The 20,531-nt window shown below is 47.8% G+C and overlaps 1 protein-coding gene across 1 annotated transcript in view; it reads left to right on the top strand.

Annotated features, from left to right (window-relative positions):
* The window catches only part of Syne2 (spectrin repeat containing nuclear envelope protein 2), a 321,778-nt gene extending 310,900 nt beyond the window's left edge, over window positions 1-10,878 (top strand). Inside the window, 10 exon segments of the mRNA XM_052739574.1 lie at window positions 127-195; window positions 1,125-1,264; window positions 3,008-3,122; window positions 4,000-4,202; window positions 5,276-5,476; window positions 5,930-6,058; window positions 7,391-7,582; window positions 8,242-8,313; window positions 9,138-9,184; window positions 9,772-10,878. Coding sequence (XP_052595534.1) covers window positions 127-195; window positions 1,125-1,264; window positions 3,008-3,122; window positions 4,000-4,202; window positions 5,276-5,476; window positions 5,930-6,058; window positions 7,391-7,582; window positions 8,242-8,313; window positions 9,138-9,184; window positions 9,772-9,994 — 1,391 coding nt within the window. The 3' untranslated portion in view covers window positions 9,995-10,878.
* The last annotated feature ends 9,653 nt before the right edge of the window (window positions 10,879-20,531 follow it).

The following is a 20,531-nucleotide window of genomic DNA, read 5'->3' as shown; positions in this document are numbered from 1 at the left end:
AGAAAAGCTAGGGAGCAGTTAGCCTCCTCCCCTCCCAGCTGGCGAGGTCTCTGCTGTGTTGACTTGCTACCGAGGCATTACTCCGCAGGCACTTCCGGGGTGCACAATGACATTATTCTTTTTCAGATGTAGAAATCCCTGAAAATCCTGAGGCATATCTTAAAATGACCACAAAATCTTTGAAAGCATCTTCTGGTAGGCCCCTGCCCGTGCATGTGTCTCAACATGGCCGCATCCCATGGCACACACACTGCATCCTAAACCTCGCTCCCGTGTCGTGTCTGACCTGTGCCTTCTGTGGACACCATGCGCCTCGGTTCTCGTGTCATGGTGTATTTACACTGCTATACTCACCCATTACCTGCGTGCTCCTTACCAGGTCCTACCCCGTACCAGAGTGGTCTCAACACCCCCTCCCCACCCCACCCCACCCCGCCACACACACACACACTTCTAGGTTGGCAGAAAGAATTTTTGTCACGGTGCCTTTTGTTATTTTTCCTCCATCTAACTTGAGCCCTTTGGCATAGGCCAAGCTTTCTTCACGGTGGCTTGGTTTCAGATTGTTTCCTCGCTTCTGGTGGTTTCCTGATGGGTGGCTGGGGGTAGAAAGGACCATTACCCTTGCCACAGCAGAGGAAGCCATTCCTCGGTTGGCAGCTCTAGCCCTACCCCCAACCCTGTCCCTATCTTTAGCGGTAGTTGAGGGCTATCCGCGGCTGTTTGGTCCTTAAGCCCATCTTCACAGTCACTCTTGTCCTCCCTCCTCAGAGGCCTTCCAGCCTCCTGGCCCCGAGACCGGGCCTTACTGCCCAGTGTCCCCGCCAGTCTAGCTACACAGCTCCATCCAGAATGCCACTCATCCCGCAGCAAATCATATGTCCTTTGTGCTCCACTGTGGTCTCATCTCGTGAAGGTGCAATGTCGCTCAGTTGCATGACTCATTTCATTTCCTCCCGAGACATACTGACATGTTGCAAACGTGCATGCTTTGCAAGGAAAGCTGAAGAACTCATTTTGATATTGTAACCTGATGCCATGTCACCTGTGACCCTGTTTATGTCACTAAAGAGGAATCCTTTGGTTGGAGAGTAGACCCTGACGAGCGTGTCACTTGGTTTCAGGTAAATCCATTTCTGAGGGCCACCCATGGCATGTTCCTGAAAGCCCTTCCCATCCCAAGCATCACTACAAAGCAATGGAAGGTGACAAGGCTGTAGCACCGGTCCCCTCAGATGCCAGCACTCCTTACAAACCAGCCTATGTAAGTCTTGACCCGGTGGGGATGTAGCCCGGGCACAGGCATGCATTTCCGATCTCATTTTTGAACTGTTTCGCTCATAGTGGTGGGACCTCCTCTGAGGGGACTTCAGGAAAGGGATGTCACTCAGTGGGAGAGCTTGCCTAGCATGTCCGGAGTTCAGCTCCCAGCACCACCCAGGGAATAAGGCCCTCTGCTGGGGTACCCGTGCTTCATTAGAACCCAGAGAATAGACGAGCTTTAAAGATAGGTTTCCAGCCCCCAAATTTGTGTGTGTTGATAGTGACATGAAAAGAGAACTATTCCCGTGAGAGGCAATTACCCGTATGGATAACAGAGCCTTCCTGAGCTGCTTCTTCGCTCTCAAATCTTTGTTATAGCTACTTTCTGAGTGCACATCAGAAAACAGAAAGGGGCTTTGTAATCCGAATTGGTGGTGCTGAGGGTATGGCCTTGGTTCCCCGGCCATGACAGTGGAGTAGACAGCACTGTACGCCTTTGTCACCTGATAGTAGGCCTGCCTCATACAGTAGGATTGGTGTGTGGACAGGGAGGAGCCCTCGGAGCGGTGGTCCTTATTAATACAGTATTGGGGTGCTTTCTATAACTGCGCCTGCGCCTCTTAGTTGCATGAGTTCGTGGTGTGCTCTGGTGAGGCAGCAGCTGGAGATAGCGTAGGGTTAAAGGTTGGCCATAGGTCATTGTTAGTCCAGAGCATTAACGATGAGGGAGGTGGGGTTAAAATATGGCTGGCGTTTTAGTGCCACAAGCATCTTTCAGAGAAGCCAACAGCAGTGGACGTGGGGGACCAGTGGGTTTACCAAAGCGCCCTCTGTGTCGGGGGGTGGGGGGTGGTGGTGATGGTTAACCACGTCATTGGCGACAGTTCCGCCTTCAACTGGCCAGATCCGATACAGACTTGACTGTGCCTGCTTCGGAACGCCTTAGGAGACAGCTGTCACTTTTACTGTCTCTGTCTGTGCTACAACCTAAGACTGGGGAAGGAGACCCGGCCCGGCCCCAGAACGCTCTCCCTACCCTGTGCTCTGGCTCCCTCCAGGCATCAGGCCTGTGTTCCTACCTGGCCAATTCCAACAGCTCAGCTTTTCTACTTGACATGTGACACCACGTGTGTTACCAGAGGCCGGAAGTCTCCTTTTCTCCATTCCACACGAAGAGGCCGTACAGACATAATCCAGGGGAAAAGCACAGCTTTTCTAAAAGGGATCCGTTTATTTTTGGAAAGGCCTGACACAATAGGCCACTGAGCTGTGTGGGAGCAGAAGAGTCACTGTGGGATGCTGAAGGATAGAGGCTTGATGATGAATGACCCAGAGAGGCAGAGGACTCTGTGTTTCCCATTCATAGCGAGGAAAATGCCAAACACCTCAGCAGGGTGACGTGGAGGAGTAGGGGGATTGTGTAAAACACGGTGAGGGTGTAAAAACACCACAGAGGAGCTGTCTCATAAGATCGGTGATCACCTTTAACTTGTCCCGTAGTTTGTGTGCAGACCCTTAGGAAGGATGCAGATTAAACAGGCCATTTTCTCCCTGCCACTGCCATGCCATCTGTTTCCTGGGCTGGGGCTGAGGGGCTTGCCCTCTGCGTCTGTCACTTACCTGTTACCTTTTGGTGGGAAGGGTCCCACGTCTTTATTTCTTTACTGTCCCTGTGAACCCAGATGTTCTTTAGTTCCCTTTTTGATTTTAGAGATGTATAATCTGAAAAACTGGCTCGTTTCAGGTAAAGCTGCTGTTACATCAAGGCACTGATGATGGTAAGGAAGACCCAAGAGCCTCCAAGGGCAGCCCCCAGCAGGAAGATGAACAGCTGGCCACCTTAACGGGACAGCAGCCAGGTACCAAAAGTGGGCATCCCTGAGGAGGGGTGAAGCTTGGGATCTGGGCCCAGCCAGGTGTTTCAGGTGTTTACTTCAACATATTACTTGATAGAACATGAATTAGAGATCACACAATGACGTATTTCACCAAGACTCCTGAACCTGCCCCACAGTAGCCTCTGTTACTTTAAAATAAGCCAACTTGTGTTTATGAATGAATCTCCAGGCATCTCACTTGAAATTGGATTTTTTTTTCTTTGTGGTACTGGGGTTAGGCTTGGTAGGCAAAACTGTGTCCCTGGCCCTTTGGAAACTGTCCTTTATACAGTGAGTAACAAAAGGATCCCCCAAAGATAAATATACATATTTATTTCTCTGCGTAGCCCTGGCTGTCTTAGAACTTGCTCTGTAGACCAGGCTGGCCTCAGAGATCCACTTGCCTCTGCCTCCCAAGTGCTGGGATTAGAGGTGTGCACCACCACCGCCTGGCTATGAAATGCATGTTCTAGTGACTTCCCATGTATGGAAAAAAAGACTAGTCCAGTGGTTACCAAAGTAATTGCTGAGCTAAATGCAAAGTAGAACTGACTACATCGTGGTCCTGATCATTTGTGAGTCAAAACAGCACCAGCACCTGAAATGCTGAGCTCAGGCTAGAATACCTATTGGCCACAGGTTGGGTTTCCTCACCCTCTGTCCCCACCTCCTTCTATCCTTTGTGAGAGTGGAGGGGGATGGGCCTTGAGTCACAACCTGGAGATTCCAGAAGAGAGGACTCCCTGGCCCTGATCCTCCTCCAAGCATCCTGGACTCACTTTCACCATCCTTGACCACTCCCGGCCGAGAACATCTGCTCGCTTTACGGCTGGCTTTAATCGGCAGCTTTGGATTCCAGGTGCCTTCGACAGATGGGAGCTGATTCAAGCGCAAGAGCTCCACGGCAAACTCCGGATAAAACAGAATGTGCAGCAGCTGAATGCGGACATCGGGACCATCACCGCTTGGCTGGAAAAAACTGAAGCAGAGCTGGAAGCCCTGAGGCTGGCGAAGCCTCCCTCCGATATCCAGGAAATAGCACTCAGGGTGAAGAGACTGCAAGTGAGTGGGAGCTGTGGGGGGAAGGGAGAGGAAATCTGAGCAGGCACAGAGTGTGCGACTATCTGTCTGTCTGTCTGTCGTAGTGGTAGTGCCGAACAAACAGGTCAGACCTGGGTTTGGCGTAGCTGGCAGCATGCGGGTAATGTGTGTAGAGGTCAGTGACGTTTACGTCAGTGAGGACAGAGAGGCAGGTTTCTCTTGGCACATGGGAGAGTATCTACAGATAATCGCCAAGCCCAGAAGAGGGCTGTAGAGCTGTGTGTGGCTCAGAGCCTAGAGGCTGGAAAGATCTGGATTTTAGCGTCTTGGGGAGGTGCTGGTAGCCAGTGTAGGGCAGCATAAAGCCAACCTTCTGACCTGTGTGAGGTGGTTCACGCAGGGCTAACTGTGGAGACTGCCTGGCTCACTGGCTGAGGAATCCTGTGGCCTGACTTGGTTACCCTGTGATCGTTAGGATTCGTTACCCATGTGATCAGCGCCAGCCTCAGGAGCAGCAGCCCAGGGTGCAGGGGAGGGGCAGCTTAAACCCTGCATTTTGGGGGTGCCCTGAGCAGATTAATCTAAGGTTCTGAACCCAGGATAGGATTTAGGGGGCGGCGGGGGGGGGGGGGGGTCCAGTTTCTCTTCACATCTCTGCTTTCCCATTGTGTATATAGAGGGTACCATTCCTCTTAAAGGAGAGACATTTCTGGGGTACCTAGGGGCAAGTGCAAAATAGCCACATAGTCTTTATCTGGAAAACTTTGAGTCGTTACCGAGAGCTGTTCCTAAGCCAGTGACAGAGAAGGGACTGTGGAGGTCAGTGGCGTCTCCTCCTGCCTCTGGGAGAGCCTGTCGGTGAGGAGGCAGGCCTCTGCCCTCAGACACAGCCAGCCAGCCAGCAAGTTCTCTAACCTTGTAAGGCAGCCCCCTCAGCTGACGCTTCCCAGCCACTCACAGGCGAGTTCTCTCTCGTCTTGGTGGCCACTGCTTGGAGAAGTGTGGGGGAAGGTCTGTCCCTTACAGGTCCTGCAAATGAGCCCCTTCTCCCTGTTGCCAGAAGTCCTAACCTGCTCTGTTCCCTTTGGTGGTAGGAGATACTAAAAGCCTTTGATACCTACAAGACCTTAATGGTCTCCGTCAACGTGAGCCACAAGGAATCTCTGCCAAGCGAAAGCCCCGAATCCACAGAACTCCAAAATAGGCTCCACCAGCTAAGCCTGTCCTGGGACGCGGTCCAGGGTGTGATGGACAGCTGGAGAGGGGACTTACGACAGTCACTCATACAGTGCCAGGTATGTTGACTCAGCCCAAGGCCCTGTCCCAGCAGCAGCCTGGCCCATGGGCTAGGAGCCGCAGATGGTTTTACTGTCACCAGGGCTGGCTGGGTTAGGAAGTAAGAAAGCCCCCCTTCCACTAGTGCCATTAAATTGGCCCTGTGCTTGCCCAGGATTTTCCAGGTCCGTTGCCCAAGCCCACACCCAGCCTGGAAACAGCAAGCATGCCACCAGGTTAAGGAAACTGCCTCTCTCTGTCCTTTGGTCTGAGAGACTCAGAGAGCTGGCCCTGTAATAGGGAAGCATGCTCAGTGTTCCCTTCTGAGACCTGGGAATCATCCAGCGCCTGACTCTCGGGCTCAGTTTTAGGACTAAGCAATGGTGTGTGTCTAAAGCTGGCTAAGATGAGAAAGGCAAGTGACTGACGGATGTGAAAGAGCAAGCTCCCCCTGACAAGTGTGGTTTCTACAGGACTTCCACCGGCTGAGTCAAGACTTGCTCCTGTGGCTAGCGGGTGCAGAGAGCCGAAGGCAGAAGGCGCACGTCACCAGCCCAGAGGCGGACCGCCAGCTTCTCCTGGAGTGTCGGAAAGAGCTGATGGTAAGCTTCTTCCACAGGACCACTAGCCGCTGTCTGGTTCACCCAGTGTCCTGGGCACCACAGTGCTGTTGGTGGCTATGACTCATGGGTTCGTACAGAGAAGTGAAGAGCCACAGTGACCCCTTTAAGACTCTCGGGAGTTAGGGACATCAGTGTTTTAAAAATACTTTGAAATTCAAGCCCACTGAAGCATTTTTCCCCCATTGTTAATATCTTCATCCCTGGATATCCACAGGTCTTAGACTCCTACACATACCCAGATTTGGGGGGTACCTGAGTGCATTAGGTAAAATGTACATATTTCTGCATTTGTTATTTGCATACAACCTACACAAATCCTCCCATATACCTTGAATTCTCTCTTGATGACTTACAATCCTTAGTATGATATAAATGTATTTTGTAAATGCTACATAAATTTCTCTTATACCACACTTAGGAAATAACAGTAAGGAAAGCATTGATGTGTTCAGAACAGCAATAATTCTTTTGTTGTGAATGTTTTTTGATCCACGGCTGATTGACTATGGGTGCAGGACCCTCGGGCACAAAGGCCTGACTGCGCTGTTCATTTGGGGGAAGCATGAGCTGTCTCTATTCATAGTAGAAATTCCTATTTCCCCGGAAGTTGTGTCTTTCCCCAACAAGCCCAAGGTGAGCCCTGGACCTTCTCACACATACTCAAAGGGACTTGGTTTCAGTCTATAAGCTTGTATGTAGTTTGATTTTCAGTATTTCATATTTAAAATTGCTGGGCATTGCTTTAAAAGAATTTTATACTAAAATCTTTACAAAGCTCTATTCCCTACAGTAACAGTGCCCAAGAGAACTTCCTACATGGGTGGAAATGTCCCGTCTCTGTACCTCAGGTGGCTACAAAGGACTTGAAATGTGATTGAAGATAATTTATATGTCTTCTCATTTGAATAGAGGTAGTAGCATAACAAGAAAACAGCCCTTAACGATTCTGAGTGATCAGCCTGATGCCTCCTCCGTATATCTAAGACGCATGCTTGACCAAATAGCTCTCGACTTACTGACTTCAGTTTCCCTGGCCTGGTGTCTAAGGGCCTAATCTTAGATACCACGCCTCATCACTTCTTTCCTCTAATTTCTCAACATCAAATTATCTTTAGCGTTAAAAGGAATTAAAAACAACCTATTCAGCTGCTTTCTGAATAGTGCTAAGCCAAGCAAGGATTGAGACCAGTTATCAGGGAACCATAGAAAGTTCTGGAGTTGAGCTGTACCTAGCATTCATCCCAGAACAGAGAAAGCCACACTACCCTCCCCGCCGCCGCCGACAACTCTCTTGCACCATTTTGCTTTCAGCAACTGGAAAAGGAGTTGGAAGAGCATCAGCCTCAAGTCAGCTCCTTGCAGGAGATTTCCTCCAGCCTTCTCCTGAAGGGGCATGGAGAAGACTACATTGAGGCCGAAGAGAAGGTTCACGTCATCGAGAAGAAACTCAGACAGTTGCGTGAGCAAGTGGCTCAAGATCTGGTGTCCTTGCAGGGAAGCCTGGTGAGTCCAGTGGTTGCTTCTCTGTGTCAAGATGTCGCAGGAAGCCAGATTGTGGCCTCACTATGGTGGAGGGGGCAGGTAGTCCACGTGAAGGTTCCAGCCCCTCTCTGGCTGTGCAGCTTTATTAAGTAAGTTGCATAAGCCCCGTGTATGTGTTCTGTCCTTTGAAAAATGGCAGGTAACAATGGTACCTGTCTACCAGTAGGGTTATGCAAGACAGATCCCGCCATCATCTCTACCTTCGTACCGAATACAAGCCTTCACTTTCCCTCATGACATGGTTTCAAGCCGTCCTCACTGTCCTGGTCTCCCTTTCCTGATTACCCTCTAATTCTGTTGGCTCTCAGTTCTCTTGAAAATGTGATGTAATTCAAGGGAATACCAGTCTGTGACCTCCCCTAGCTGGAGCAGGACACATGAATCTATCTGTGACGTATGGAGACTCACTGCCAACTGGGATTGGGGGTTTCCTGTGCTTTGGCTATATGGCCTTTGGTTTGAAAAAGTCTATTTGCATGGGAGGAGAGAGTCATTAGAGAAGTTTAAGCTGGGATAGAAACAAATTACTCCTTGAAGAGTTCATAAAGCACAGTACAGTGCTCTTGAGACTATCTAGAACTCTGTTTTGCCCTAAACTAAACAACTGGGTTGGCTTTCAGACTCCAGACCCCTCTCTGGCCGGCTATGATGAAGTGGACTCAGGGGAAGAGCCTCCAGCTGCCTGTGCAAAGGTAAGTGCCCCCCACACTTCAAAAATACCCAGAATGGCCCTCCACGTCATTAAGATGGCAGAAACTTAGACTCCAAGGCCCCATTGGACCTTTGGTGACAGCACCAATCTATTTCAACCTCTGGCCAAAAGATAAACTGTAACATTTTTTTTCTTATGATTATTTGTGGATGTGTATATACAGGCATGCCACAGTGTGCACATGGAGGTCAAAGGACATCTTGTAGGAGTCAGGGCTCTCCTTCCATTGCTTGGGTTCTGGGCATTGAACTTGGGTCATCAGGCTTGGCAGAAAATGCCTTTACTTGCTCTCACTGGCCCTTGTAAATGATTAATAAAAACGATTTTTTTTCTTTTTTTATTTTTCGAGACAGGGTTTCTCTATGTAGTTTTGGTGCCTGTCCTGGATCTCACTCTGTAGATCAGGCTGGCCTCGAACTCACAGAGATCCGCCTGCCCCTGCCTCCTGAGAGCTGGGACTAAAGGCGTGCGCCACCACCGCCCGGCAAAAAAATGATTTTTTTTTAAAAAGCTCTCTCCTGATGAGTTACTTTTCTCTGAGGTCATAGTAGGTTGTGGAAGATGAGGGCCCCTGTTGAACGGGTTTCCTGATGTCTCCAGCAAATCAGATCAGTAAACTGTAATAGGAAAATCTGGATGGCTCGAGAAACTCAATCATGTCATCACGTTGAATCACACATAGTGTGACTTTGGTTTTAAAGGTGTGGCAGGAAAGTGACGGGGGGGGGGGGGGGGGGGGGGCAGGGCAGGGTAAGCTAACCTAAGGAAGGACGCACTGCATCATGGGCCTCTTTGTTCCAGCAGTTTGGAGAGGAGAGATTTACAGAAGAGGAAGAGGAAACAGACAGCAGGTAATGGCATCACAGTCCCCACAGGGACTCCCCAGCCTCCAGGTTCGGGCCGCTCTCCAGGTTCATCTGGAGAGGACCAGGCCCCTCTTCCAAGAGTACACCCCGGCTGTCTGAGATACTCTTCTCTTGCCGTGACAAAATACCCTGACGAAGCAATCGAGGTGACAGAGAAGGGTTTATTCTGGCTCACAGTTCAAGGGGACAGTCCGTCACATCAGGGAGGTCACGATAGCGGGAGCTTGAGGCAGCTGGTCCCATTGTACCCACAGTCACGAAGCAGCTAGAGATGAATGCTTGTCCTCAGCTTGCTGTCTCCTTTTTATTCCGTTTAGAGCCTTAGCCCCTGGAAAGGCGCTGCCCATTCTTCAATCAGGTCTTCCCGACCTCAGTTAATGCCCCAAGGCTTCTCTCCTCTATCATTTGAGATCTTGTCCATTTGACAGTGTTAATTAACCATCACCCCCACTGTCAGCCCATCTGAACCTCACATCTCAGGCTCCTGTATTTCTTTCCACAAGCATGTAGCCAGATAATGAGTGTGGCCTATGAAGCCTCCTGATGAGTCCTCCCCACCTCTCTGTTGGCAGGATGTCCCACCTTGATGACCCCGGCCGCTCACAGCCAAGGCGCTCCTTCCTCTCAAGGGTGATCAGGGCCGCGCTGCCTCTGCAGCTGCTGCTGCTGCTGCTGCTGCTTCTGGCCTGCCTGCTGCCCGCCTCCGAAGAGGACTATAGCTGTACCCAGGCCAACAACTTCGCCCGCTCCTTCTACCCCATGCTGCGGTACACCAACGGGCCACCTCCCACCTAGAGGATTCTGCCAGCTGTGGTGCCAGGCCAACAGCCTATTGGTCACAGGTGCTCAGCTCGTGGTACCAGAACCAGCCTGTGAGTGACTCTGAGCCTGGACAAGATCCAGGGACCTGCTGGAGACACCTCCCTCATCTTGTCCAGATGGACTCTGGGGGCCTGGGACAATGCAGACAAAATGTCCTTCCTCTGGGACAGAGAACCAAGTACAGCAGGACCTGGCATTGAAACAAAACTAGTAGATGGGTTCCGAGAACTCTGGAAAAGCGGGGCTTCCCGAAGAACCACGGGTAGCTGGAGAAAAATTCTCCAGCTACGCACTTTGTAAAACACTGTATTGTAGCACAGCTGATATAAGGCCTGTGAACAATGATGTTCAGCACATAAATGAACTCTATCCAAGAAGCTAGCAGGTCCCTCCCTACCTGAGTGACGGTTCGGAAACTCCGCGGTTGATTCAGACACATTTGAAATGTTTAGGATCAGTCTTCTTCCAGTTGGCTAGCAATCTGCACTCCCGGTTATAAACTAAACTATCCTGTTCTGTACCTAGGTCAGCTCTTTTATATTGCTTTAAAATTTTTAAAGAAATTTTATTGCATGGATGTGGTTATTTGTGCATATTTTTTTAACAACGCTGAATCTGTATGAATAATGTAAACTTTGATTTAAAAAAAGAAAGATTTTTAGCTTGAGCTTTGGACTAATGTACAGTAAATGCCAAACTCCAGACTTGATAGGGATGTTTTTATAAGTTAATTTTTTTAAGAATTTTCATGTTTTAAAGAGACACTTTGGGTCTGGTTGAGCTGTTTGGCCACCAAGGGTTGGTAAAAAAACTTGGACCTGTTTGTGATATGTACAATTCAGATGTTTCTCATTAAAAAAAAAAAAAAAAAAAAAAGCAGACTGTTGTATTGGACTCTGTTGGAAGGCAGGTGGTCTTCCAAATATAACAAATATTATCTTAAACTCACCTGGTCCCAGTCCCAGTTGCTACCATCGACCCCGCAGCCACATGTGGCACAGACCCAGGTAGGTAGGCTGACTGTACCCTCTCCTCCCCCTCCCCCCCCATTTGGACCACCCCCTCCTCTCGGCCCTTCTCACTCCTTTTGATCCCAGTGGCCCTGTAGTCAGCACATGTCGGTGTGGGCCTCGTAGGCCGCCTGTACTTTCCTTCCTCTTACCCTCCCTTTGGGTCACCCAAGTCCTCTGCTTGCCAAGGAGAGCTCCCTCCCTCCTCTTAGCCTCTCTTCCTCGCTCCAGGAACCACAAGAGAGGGACCCTTTGTTGCTTGAGTTTTCCTGCCTGGCCCACAGTCAGGACAAATCTCTGTCACCTGCCAGTCCCGCAGCCGCTCAGACCCAACCAAGTAAACACAGAGACTTATACTGGTTACAAACTGTATGGCCGTGGCAGGCTTCTTGCTAACTGTTCTTACAGCTTAAATTAATCCATTTCCATTAATCTATACCTTGCCACGTGGCTCGTGGCTTACCGGCATCTTCACATGCTGTTTGTCATTGTGGCTGCTGGCAGTGTCTCTCTGACTCAGCCTTCCACTTCCCAGCTTTATTCTCCTCCTTGTCCCGCCTATACTTCCTGCCTAGCCAATGGCCAATCAGTGTTTTATTTATTGACTAATTAGCAACACATTTGCCATACAGAACATCCCACAGCAACCCTTCAGCCATCACATGAGCCCTACCAGCTGCCCTATCCAGCCTGGAGACCCAGGACAAGTCCATACTGCTAGGAGAAACTCGTTCTAGAACTGAAGACACCACCAGCCTGTAGCAGAGAAACAGAAGACCTGGATAGAGGCTGTATCCCCATTTACCACACAGGAAATCGAGATTCTCAGCGCTGCTGTGAATTAGCCTCATGAACACCAAACACCTCAACCGACAAACTCCGGATGTGCAAATCCCGACTCAGAAAAACGGGGAAAACCCAAGTAGCATGTCACCTCCAAAAAAATGCAATTCCCATAGTAATGGCCCCTAGTGGAAATGACAGAAGAATTCAAAAGAATAATAACTATGGTCAAAGAACTCAAAGACAGCGAAGAGATGGATGAAATAAGGAAGCTGGTCCAAGACATGAAAATAGTTTGAATTTTTCAAATGGAAATGATGTTAGAAATGAAAAATTCAATAAACCAATTAAAAACCTCAATGGGAAGCAACAAAATGGATTGTGTCTAAAACAGAGACAGGGATGGAAGGCAAAACAGAAGAACTGGATCACTCAATAAAGGTCAAGAGAATTTTTTAAAAAATAATAACAACAAATGGAGCATAGGAGAGTTCTGGAAACCAGTCAAAAGACATAACCTAATGTTAGGCATAGAATGAGAAGAGAACCATAGTGAAGGCATAGAAAACATCTTCAGTGATATCATAGAAGAAAATCTCCCAAACCTAGAGAAAAAAAAAATTCTTGTTCAGAGACCGGGTGTTGGTGGCTCAGGCCTTTAATCCCAGCACTCGGGAGGCAGAGCCAGGCGGATCTCTGTGAGTTCGAGGCCAGCCTGGTCTACAGAGCGAGTTCCAGGACAGGCACCAAAACTACACAGAGAAACCCTGTCTCAAAAAAACAAAATACAAAACAAACAAACAAACAAAAATCCTGTTCAGGCATGTGTCTGAAGATGGACACCAGTTATATAAGATGAGAAAAGAAATTCCAACATTTTATAGTTAAAATATTTTTTAAAAAAAAGTACAGAAAGGGTTTTAGAGCTCCAGGGGAGGAAGCTCAAGTCAATTATAGAGGCAGGCTGATTAGAATAACAGCTAATTATTCAACAGAAACCTTTAAAGCCAGAAGGGCTTGGAGAGCTGAATTCTAAATCCTGAAAGAGGATAACTGTTTGACCCAGCAAAACCATCTATTAAAATTGAAAGACAGCCACACCCGGTGTCACACGCCTTTAATCCCAGAACCACTCACCGGGGAGGCAGAGGCAAGTGGATCCTTAAGTTCCAGACCAGCCAAGGCTATACAGCAAGACTCTCCCCCTACACACACAATAATAATTTGAAGCATTAGAGGCTATTACCAATACTCTTGGTTATACTCTAGAATGCCATAGGAAAGCCTACTGCTGAAGACATGACATACTTGAGTCACAAAACAAGGAGAAATCAAGCTGGTACTCGCCTCGAAGCTCCATCCTACTGGCTAGCTTTGATGGTGTATGAAGGTGCTATGATTTCTACCAGAGAAGAAAAGGATTTTTTTTGGGGGGGGGGACAGGGTCTCCCTGTGCAGCCCTGGCTGGCCTAGAACTCACTATGTAGATGGGGCCAGCCTTGAACTCAGAGATCTGCCTGCCTCTGTCTCCAGAGTGCCAGGATTAAAGGCGTGGGCCACCATGCCTGGCCTGAAGTCGCCAATCTCATCCAGCTGTGAGTCCTGCAAGCTGTAACAATAACCAGCCTGGCAAGACACACCCACTGGTACAACAGCGGTGTGAATGTCATGGCATTAACCACCCATCTTCTGTTTGGATTTACAGCCTGCTCTACAAGCTGAAACCCAAACCTGGTGCTGTTATCAGGGCCAAGGACCCGTGTCTGGTTATTGGCCCGAAGGGGAGCATCTATTAATGCATCAAAATGACTCCTAATGAGTTATTTGTTATATCCCTCGATTAGTGCATCTGTCAACCTTCATGAGAGGCTTCTTTTCGCAGTATGTGGTGATTCGCACGGAAACCCCACAACTGATCAAGGTGCAGTAATAAGAGACTGTGGAAGGCTCAGCCCTGTGTCTAGATCATACCCTCTCCTCCAATGCTCAGGGGGGGGGTCATTGTGGAGAGGCTGTGGGGAGACTGTGGGAGCCATAAGCAGTGGGTGACAAGGAAAAAGTGCCTTTTGGACAGGGCAGCTGCGCATCTGAAGTCACAGCCACTGAGACAGCATTCTTAGAGACCCACCATCTGTCTGGAGTGAGAGCCTTCCTGTGTGTGTGTGCATGTGTCTTGTTGCGGTGACGAAATACCTCACCAAAGCAAGTTAAGGAAGGAAAGTTCCAGGTCTAGGGGAGTCATGACAGCAGAGGTCTGAGAAGGCAGCTGTTGACTGCACTCAGTCAGGAAGCAGAGGTGGATGCTGTGTTTGGCCAGCATTTCCTTTTCCCAGCCCATGGAATCCTGTTGCCCACAGTTAAAGTGGATCTTCCCTCCTGGGGTTGCCCAAAGCGATCTAGAGCTTGTCCAGTTGGCAATAACCATCACAATATATAAATGGTTTAACCACTGGCCGTCAATTGCTGGGGGAAATGCCTAAAGACGAAAAGAGTCACTTGGCCCAGATTTTTCCATTCTAATTTCCTGGAATGATCTACATAGGTAGTTTATCTCTACCCCCAAGTACTTTGAATTGAAGGCATTTTTGTACTTGGGGATATTTACATATACATAATGAGATACCTAGGGCTAGGACTATATTTCACATATACTGAAGGTAATTTTTATACACTATTTTTAGTGATTTTGTGCATGAAATAAAGTTTCATGGTACAAAGCTTTCCAGTTGTGATGTCATTTGACCCCTCAAAGTTTTAGAGATTGAGAGTTTGAGGCCAACTTAGGGTATAGTGAGATGCTGTATGTGATTTTAAAAAAAAGTTTTATATTTTTAAATGAGGGAATATTCTATCTGAGTTAGGCATGGTAGCACACACCTTTAGTCCCAGCACTTTTGAGGCAGAGGTAAATATATCACTAAGTTTGAGACCAACCTACATTGTAAGTTTCAGGATAGCCAGGGCTACATAGTGAGACCCTGTCTCCAAAAAAAGGGGTTACTGCTCAACCTGTGACAGGCAGTAGGCTGTCTAATGAGACAAACCCCCAGCTCTGTGTCCATCCCACTTGAGGTGATCTCAGCATCTCCCCATCCTTGATTGAAAGTTACTAACTCAGTTCCTCACCTGCATTAGCACACAGAGGCAGGATTGACTGGGTAAAACCCTAACTGAAGGGTTAGACCAGTGAAGCCTATCAGTATATGCTTCAACTTGGGATCCTTTGCTCCTCAGATACTTAAACCACCTGTTCAGTTACCCAGAAGTTTGTCTAGGGGCTAGGTAGAAAAAAAAAGGCTGTCATTTCAAGTTCTCAAATTGTTAAATGGATAGGGAGAAAAGGTTGTTTTTGTTTTGTTTTTTTTTTTTCCCCACCTTAACTGTGTGTGGTTTAGAGTAGTCTAGGGGGAAAATAAATATAAATTAACTACCTTTTTCTTAAGCCACTGAATTGCTTCAAGGTTCCCTGCTCCATGTTAGCCCGGGACAAGCCACGAAAGTTCTGGCTCCTGCCCATCTTGCACTCCAAAGAGTGTTTCACAGGCCATCAGTGCCCTCCGGAAGGGATGCTGAAATGTGTCAGCGGGTTGACTGCATTTTAAAGGCTATTGATATAGACACTTTCTCAACCTAAGGACCTGTGAGTTTGAGTTTGCCCCCCACACACACTCCCCACCTCCACCCCCAGGGGGCCCCTTCTGCCTCCTTTCATGCAGAGCTTGGAGTATCCCCCAAATGCTTGTACGAGATGATTCGTGTCTCTCAGTCTTAAGCAAATTGTTCACATCTTTCCTTCCCCACTTGTAGGGGAAATCTTCAAATGGCCATAGGCACAAAAATAACTTCAGTATGAGTGAATGACTTCACCCCATCTCTGAAGGGTGTATTCCTAGTGGAGTCAGATGACAAAAATTACAGGAAATCTACCCAAATACATTGAGTCTCTCTCTGCATACCGGGGCTTTTACATCTCTACAAAGCATCTGTGGGAATGCGTAAAAAGTGATTCAGTAACTACAGGTTCAATTGTTCCTGTTCAGGCAACTAGGGGAACAGGGGGCTCATAACTCTTCTGAAATGGTCGGCAAGCACCAGGGCTGACGTCCCCTCTCCTAGGAAGACTGACCACAGTTTTCAACAATATAAACCCCAAAAGAGAATAGAATTCACAGAAGAAAATCAGACACTACTTAGCCCAGCAACTCTTAAGTTCTTACACTCAGCTCCCAACAAATATGTCTTTAAAACCCAAATTACAAAAAACACTTTGTCACATTAGACTTCTCTCTGCTACAGCTCCATTGATATTAAAGAGACATGGTAAGGACAGGGGACTCCCAGACGGATGCATGATGAGCCTTAACAGCATCACATGGACTTTTTGGCTCTTTGAGATAGAGTCTCACTGTGTAGCCCAGGTTAGCCTCGAATTCATGGCAAGCCTCCCAAGTGCAAGGGCTTCCAGGTGTAAGCCACCACACTCAAATGCTCGTTTCTTAACAGGCTCACAGTTCAAAGCCTGATGTATCAACATTAGCCTGATGGCACACGGCATCTGTCTGGGGAAAAAAAATGGCAAATTATAGTCAACCAACAGGCTCAGAGGGACACATGACCACTGCCTCATGAAGTAATAGGACCAGGGTTCACAGGAAAACAGGTGAGTGACCATGGGAGTGCAGTTACTGCGAGCTGTTTAGGGCTAGCCAACCTTTGCCCATCACCAAGAGGAAGCCCGCCACAAGGAACTGGCTGGCCTACAAGTGAAGGCGGTCCCTGGGACTTTTAAAATCATGTCCACAGAGACAGTGCACAACTGGATCCAAATTCCATGGAGTGTGAGAACTCCAGGGGAAAACTGGCATGAAGCACACTCAGCTCCACCAGGAGACGCTGGTGCCTGAGAGATGCGGCGTTTCACACCGGTGTCATTTCAAGGCATGAGTGAAGCTCTGGGGCACTGGAGGCAAAGTACCAGGAAGTGATGGGGAACCCCCCTGGCTTAAGCTCTGTGGTAAGATGGCAGGACAGGAATACAGTGGCCCGCATCTCCTGCCCATCACTGCTGCTGCCCGGCCCAGGTTCAAGCAGACCCACTCTACGCTGAGAAGGTACAGGTGGAAAGGGACAGAGAAGTCGCCCATGGCTTCACCAACTGTCATCACAACACTGCTCAAGAGGTAGAATCTCGGAGCCAGAGAAGGCAGCGAGTGAACAGGAGGCTCGGATTCCAACCCAGCCTTGGAAACAAGAAGTTGCAAGACCCTGAGCCGCTCAGGCGGCCCCCCAGCACTTTCAGTTTGCACATGGATAAAATATAAGCTTGAACTTTGGCGTCCGAAATTTCTCAGCTGTTTGTGACTGTTTCCGGAGGTGTTCTGGGTGTTAGGCATGTGGAGTTTCATAGGGAGATCCCCAGGGTGTGGGGGATGGGGATGTAACGAAATGGCAGAGAGCAAAAAAAATAGAATTTTTTTGAAATTATTTTTTTTTGTGCACTGTTTGCGATAGTGCCCATGGCCTTGTCCATGCTAGACAAGGACTCTCAGCACTAAAGCTGCATTAGGACTCCTTAATTTTTTAACTGGGTGAACTGTGTAATCACTTTCAGCACCGGACTAGAACGGCCAGTTCCATCATCTGTTCTGTGTGACCTTCAATAAGTCTACTTGGCCTTCCACACCCAAAAATTAAAATTAAAAAAAAATTAAAATAGAGTCACAGGAATGAATAATGAAGATTAAATGTGAAAGCTGTGCCTGGCACATAGTGACTGTTCCCCAAATACCATTTTGTTACTTATGTAACGTTTACAGTATCTTTTAAGGGTTTATTTGTTTTAGCAGCTTAAAGACATATATTGTGTCTTACTAAACAAAACTACTTTGTTTCACAATAGAACTAGAAACTGGGGGTATGCCTTGACTTTTGAGAAGTTATCAATGTACGCAAGCCGATGCAAATAGGAACCAAACCCTTCGTATACTAGGAAATGCTAGGAATGCTTCAACCCAGCTTCCTTGTCTCTGCACGTACGGCTGTGCTGAGAATTGGTAAGTAACCTCCTTCCTTGTAAAATTTTTAAATCGCTGCCTTCCCAGCTGAATTAACAGTCAGGTAAGGGCTCTGTGTGTGTGTGTGTGTGTGTGTGTGTGTGTGTGTGTGTGTGTGTGTGTGTGTGTGTGGCGGCTGCTGTTGTACTGTTTCATTGTTTAAATGGTTAAAACTCCCTGTGTTATTTGTTGTGTGTTCTCACTAGACTTTCTCCAGGAAAAAAAAAAAAAAATGGCTCTTTGGGATTATTTTTGGAGTTAATCTCTTCTCCCCCTGACAAGTAGGATAAACAGAGCCAGTGAAAAGAGAGGGACATTTGTAAGAAATCACTGTGTGGCTCTCCTGTGGACAATCCCATCCACACCAGACCTCCCCCAGGCTAGTCCACACCCAGGAATCTGCGAGAATTCTGTTATTACAGAATAATACCTGCATTACGGCTATTTCATGGTGACCATGTATAATTTAAACTTGTGATTTGGGAGTTAGGCAAAGCCCATTCATCTACAGATTTCTGGGGTGAATCTTGCTGATTACAACAGAAGACTCCTGCCATACCAGTTCAAGGCAGGGCTGAGGATGACTGCTCTACAATATGTCAGTTGTGGTTTCGTGGGGGCCAGGGTGTGCAGTAATCTAATCCATGTTCACAGCTGCCAGGTCCTATTCATCCTTAAAAAAAAAAAAAAAAACTTAAACATTTGAGACTTGTGCCGCCATGAGAGAACTCAAACTGTCTCAAAGGAATGTGAAGGTTTTAAGGAAGCCACCATCTTTAAAATGGACACTGAGCATTTCCCCAATACACTGAAAACCATGTCATCCTTAGCATGTCTGGAACAGACGGCCAGAGATAATAGCACTTTAGCTGAAAGGGAGAAGAGGACCCCAGGGTGCTCAGAAACAGCAAGTGGTCTTCGGAGTACCTATCACATTTCAACCACCCACTTGTCCCAGAGCCGAGTCAAAAACAGCCCTGGACTGAGAAGTCTCAGGCAGGCAGGGCTAACCTGCGTCCCGACCAGACCCAGCTGAGATGCAAGTCACGGAGAAACGACCTAGAGTATGGCCTCCTCTTCCCACTGAGCCACACACAGTGAAATGAGCGGCCGAGAAGCAGCTGGGAGAACTGGGAACCCAATAACTAATAGGCTGGGTGTGGTGGTGCATGGCTGGGATCCCCATAGGCTGACGCAGAAGGATTAAGAATTCCAGGCTAACTAGTGACCACTGGCGCATGCAGTTAATCTAAGCACACACAGAACTTGGCACAGAAGGGCGCTTGACCACCTGAGTTCAAACTGATTCCTTCCTTAGGTGTCCAAAGACAGCCAAGAACTTCACCGTGCACTGAGTAGACAATAGCTTGGAGCTCATTCTGATTTCTGTTTTCCTAGTCTGGAAGGCTCTTGAAAAAACAAAATTTTACTGGCAGTGTTTCAAGGTTGCCTTTGCCTCCCTCTTCCTGCCCTCCAACCCCCGGCCTGTGTCTACAGAGGACGGCTTTCTGCGCTGATGCTCTTGGGCTACAGCGCTGAACTGCTAATAATTTCAAACTGCCTGAGAACACCCCCCACACCTGTGCGTCCCCTACGTCTGTGTCCCAGTATGTGTGAGATGCTGCTAAAGTCAGCGTTAGCAACAGCACACCAACATCAAAATTAAGACATATTCAAGTTCCCTCTTGTTAAGGGTAATCTTCCTAATGAACGACTCAGTAAATACAGGATGTACTGACCAACGCAACCCTAGTTTCAAAGGGAAGTGTATTTAATGCTGTATCACCAGGTTTTACTTTTTAAAACATCCAATCGGCATAATCATTTAATTGCTTACTTCCAAAGTGGAGCTGTTACACATTTTGTGAATTTGCCACGTTCCTAAAAACGTGTCTGAAAACCCCAGTTTCTAAAATGTGAGTTACAGTGGCCGTTTCAGAAGGACTTTCTCCTTAGCTCCCATCAAATTCCATTTGAATAAGAGCTAATGTGTTGGCTAAGTTTTTACTTCACACAACCCACCTCAAAAGTGTTCTGGGCGGTGGTGGCACACACCTTTAATTCCAACACTCAGGAGGCAGAGGCAGGCAGATCTCTGTGAGTTCGAGGCCAGCCTGGTGTACAGAGTGAGTTCCAGGACAACCAGGGCTACACAGAAAAACCCTGTCTCAAAAAAAAAATTTTTTTTTGAGAGCTGTAGGTTAGAGAAGCTATTTTTTTTGCCATAAATAATTACCCCTAAATATTTCTCTTTTTGAAGGAGTCAAAACAAACAAACAAACAAACCAACATCGATGTGTTCAAGTGTTTTGCCCATCCAATCCACACGATACAGGCCTAAAGCTGTGTGTGTGTGTATGTGTGTGTGTGTGTGTGTGTGTGTGTGTTCCTTCCAGAGGATATGTATCATGTACATCTACAGCCTGTAGCATCCATGCCTCCCAGGATAGCTGATCTGCCACCTCTGCTGTGCGAGATGAAAACTGCATTCACAAGGCCTAAAAGAAGCAGTGTACTGTGATTCACACCCACAGGATAAACTCCATTCACACACACACACACACACACACACACACACACACACACACACACACACTCACACACACACACACATGCAGAGAGAGAGAGCAAGCATCAACATAGCTTCAAGGAAGCCCAACTATA

This window comes from Peromyscus californicus, unplaced genomic scaffold, assembly GCF_007827085.1.
Source record: "Peromyscus californicus insignis strain IS unplaced genomic scaffold, ASM782708v3 Scaffold_15__1_contigs__length_86483966, whole genome shotgun sequence".
Taxonomy (NCBI): domain Eukaryota; kingdom Metazoa; phylum Chordata; class Mammalia; order Rodentia; family Cricetidae; genus Peromyscus; species Peromyscus californicus.
Note: the sequence above shows the minus strand (reverse complement) of the source record. Positions and strands in the feature narration are given on the sequence as shown.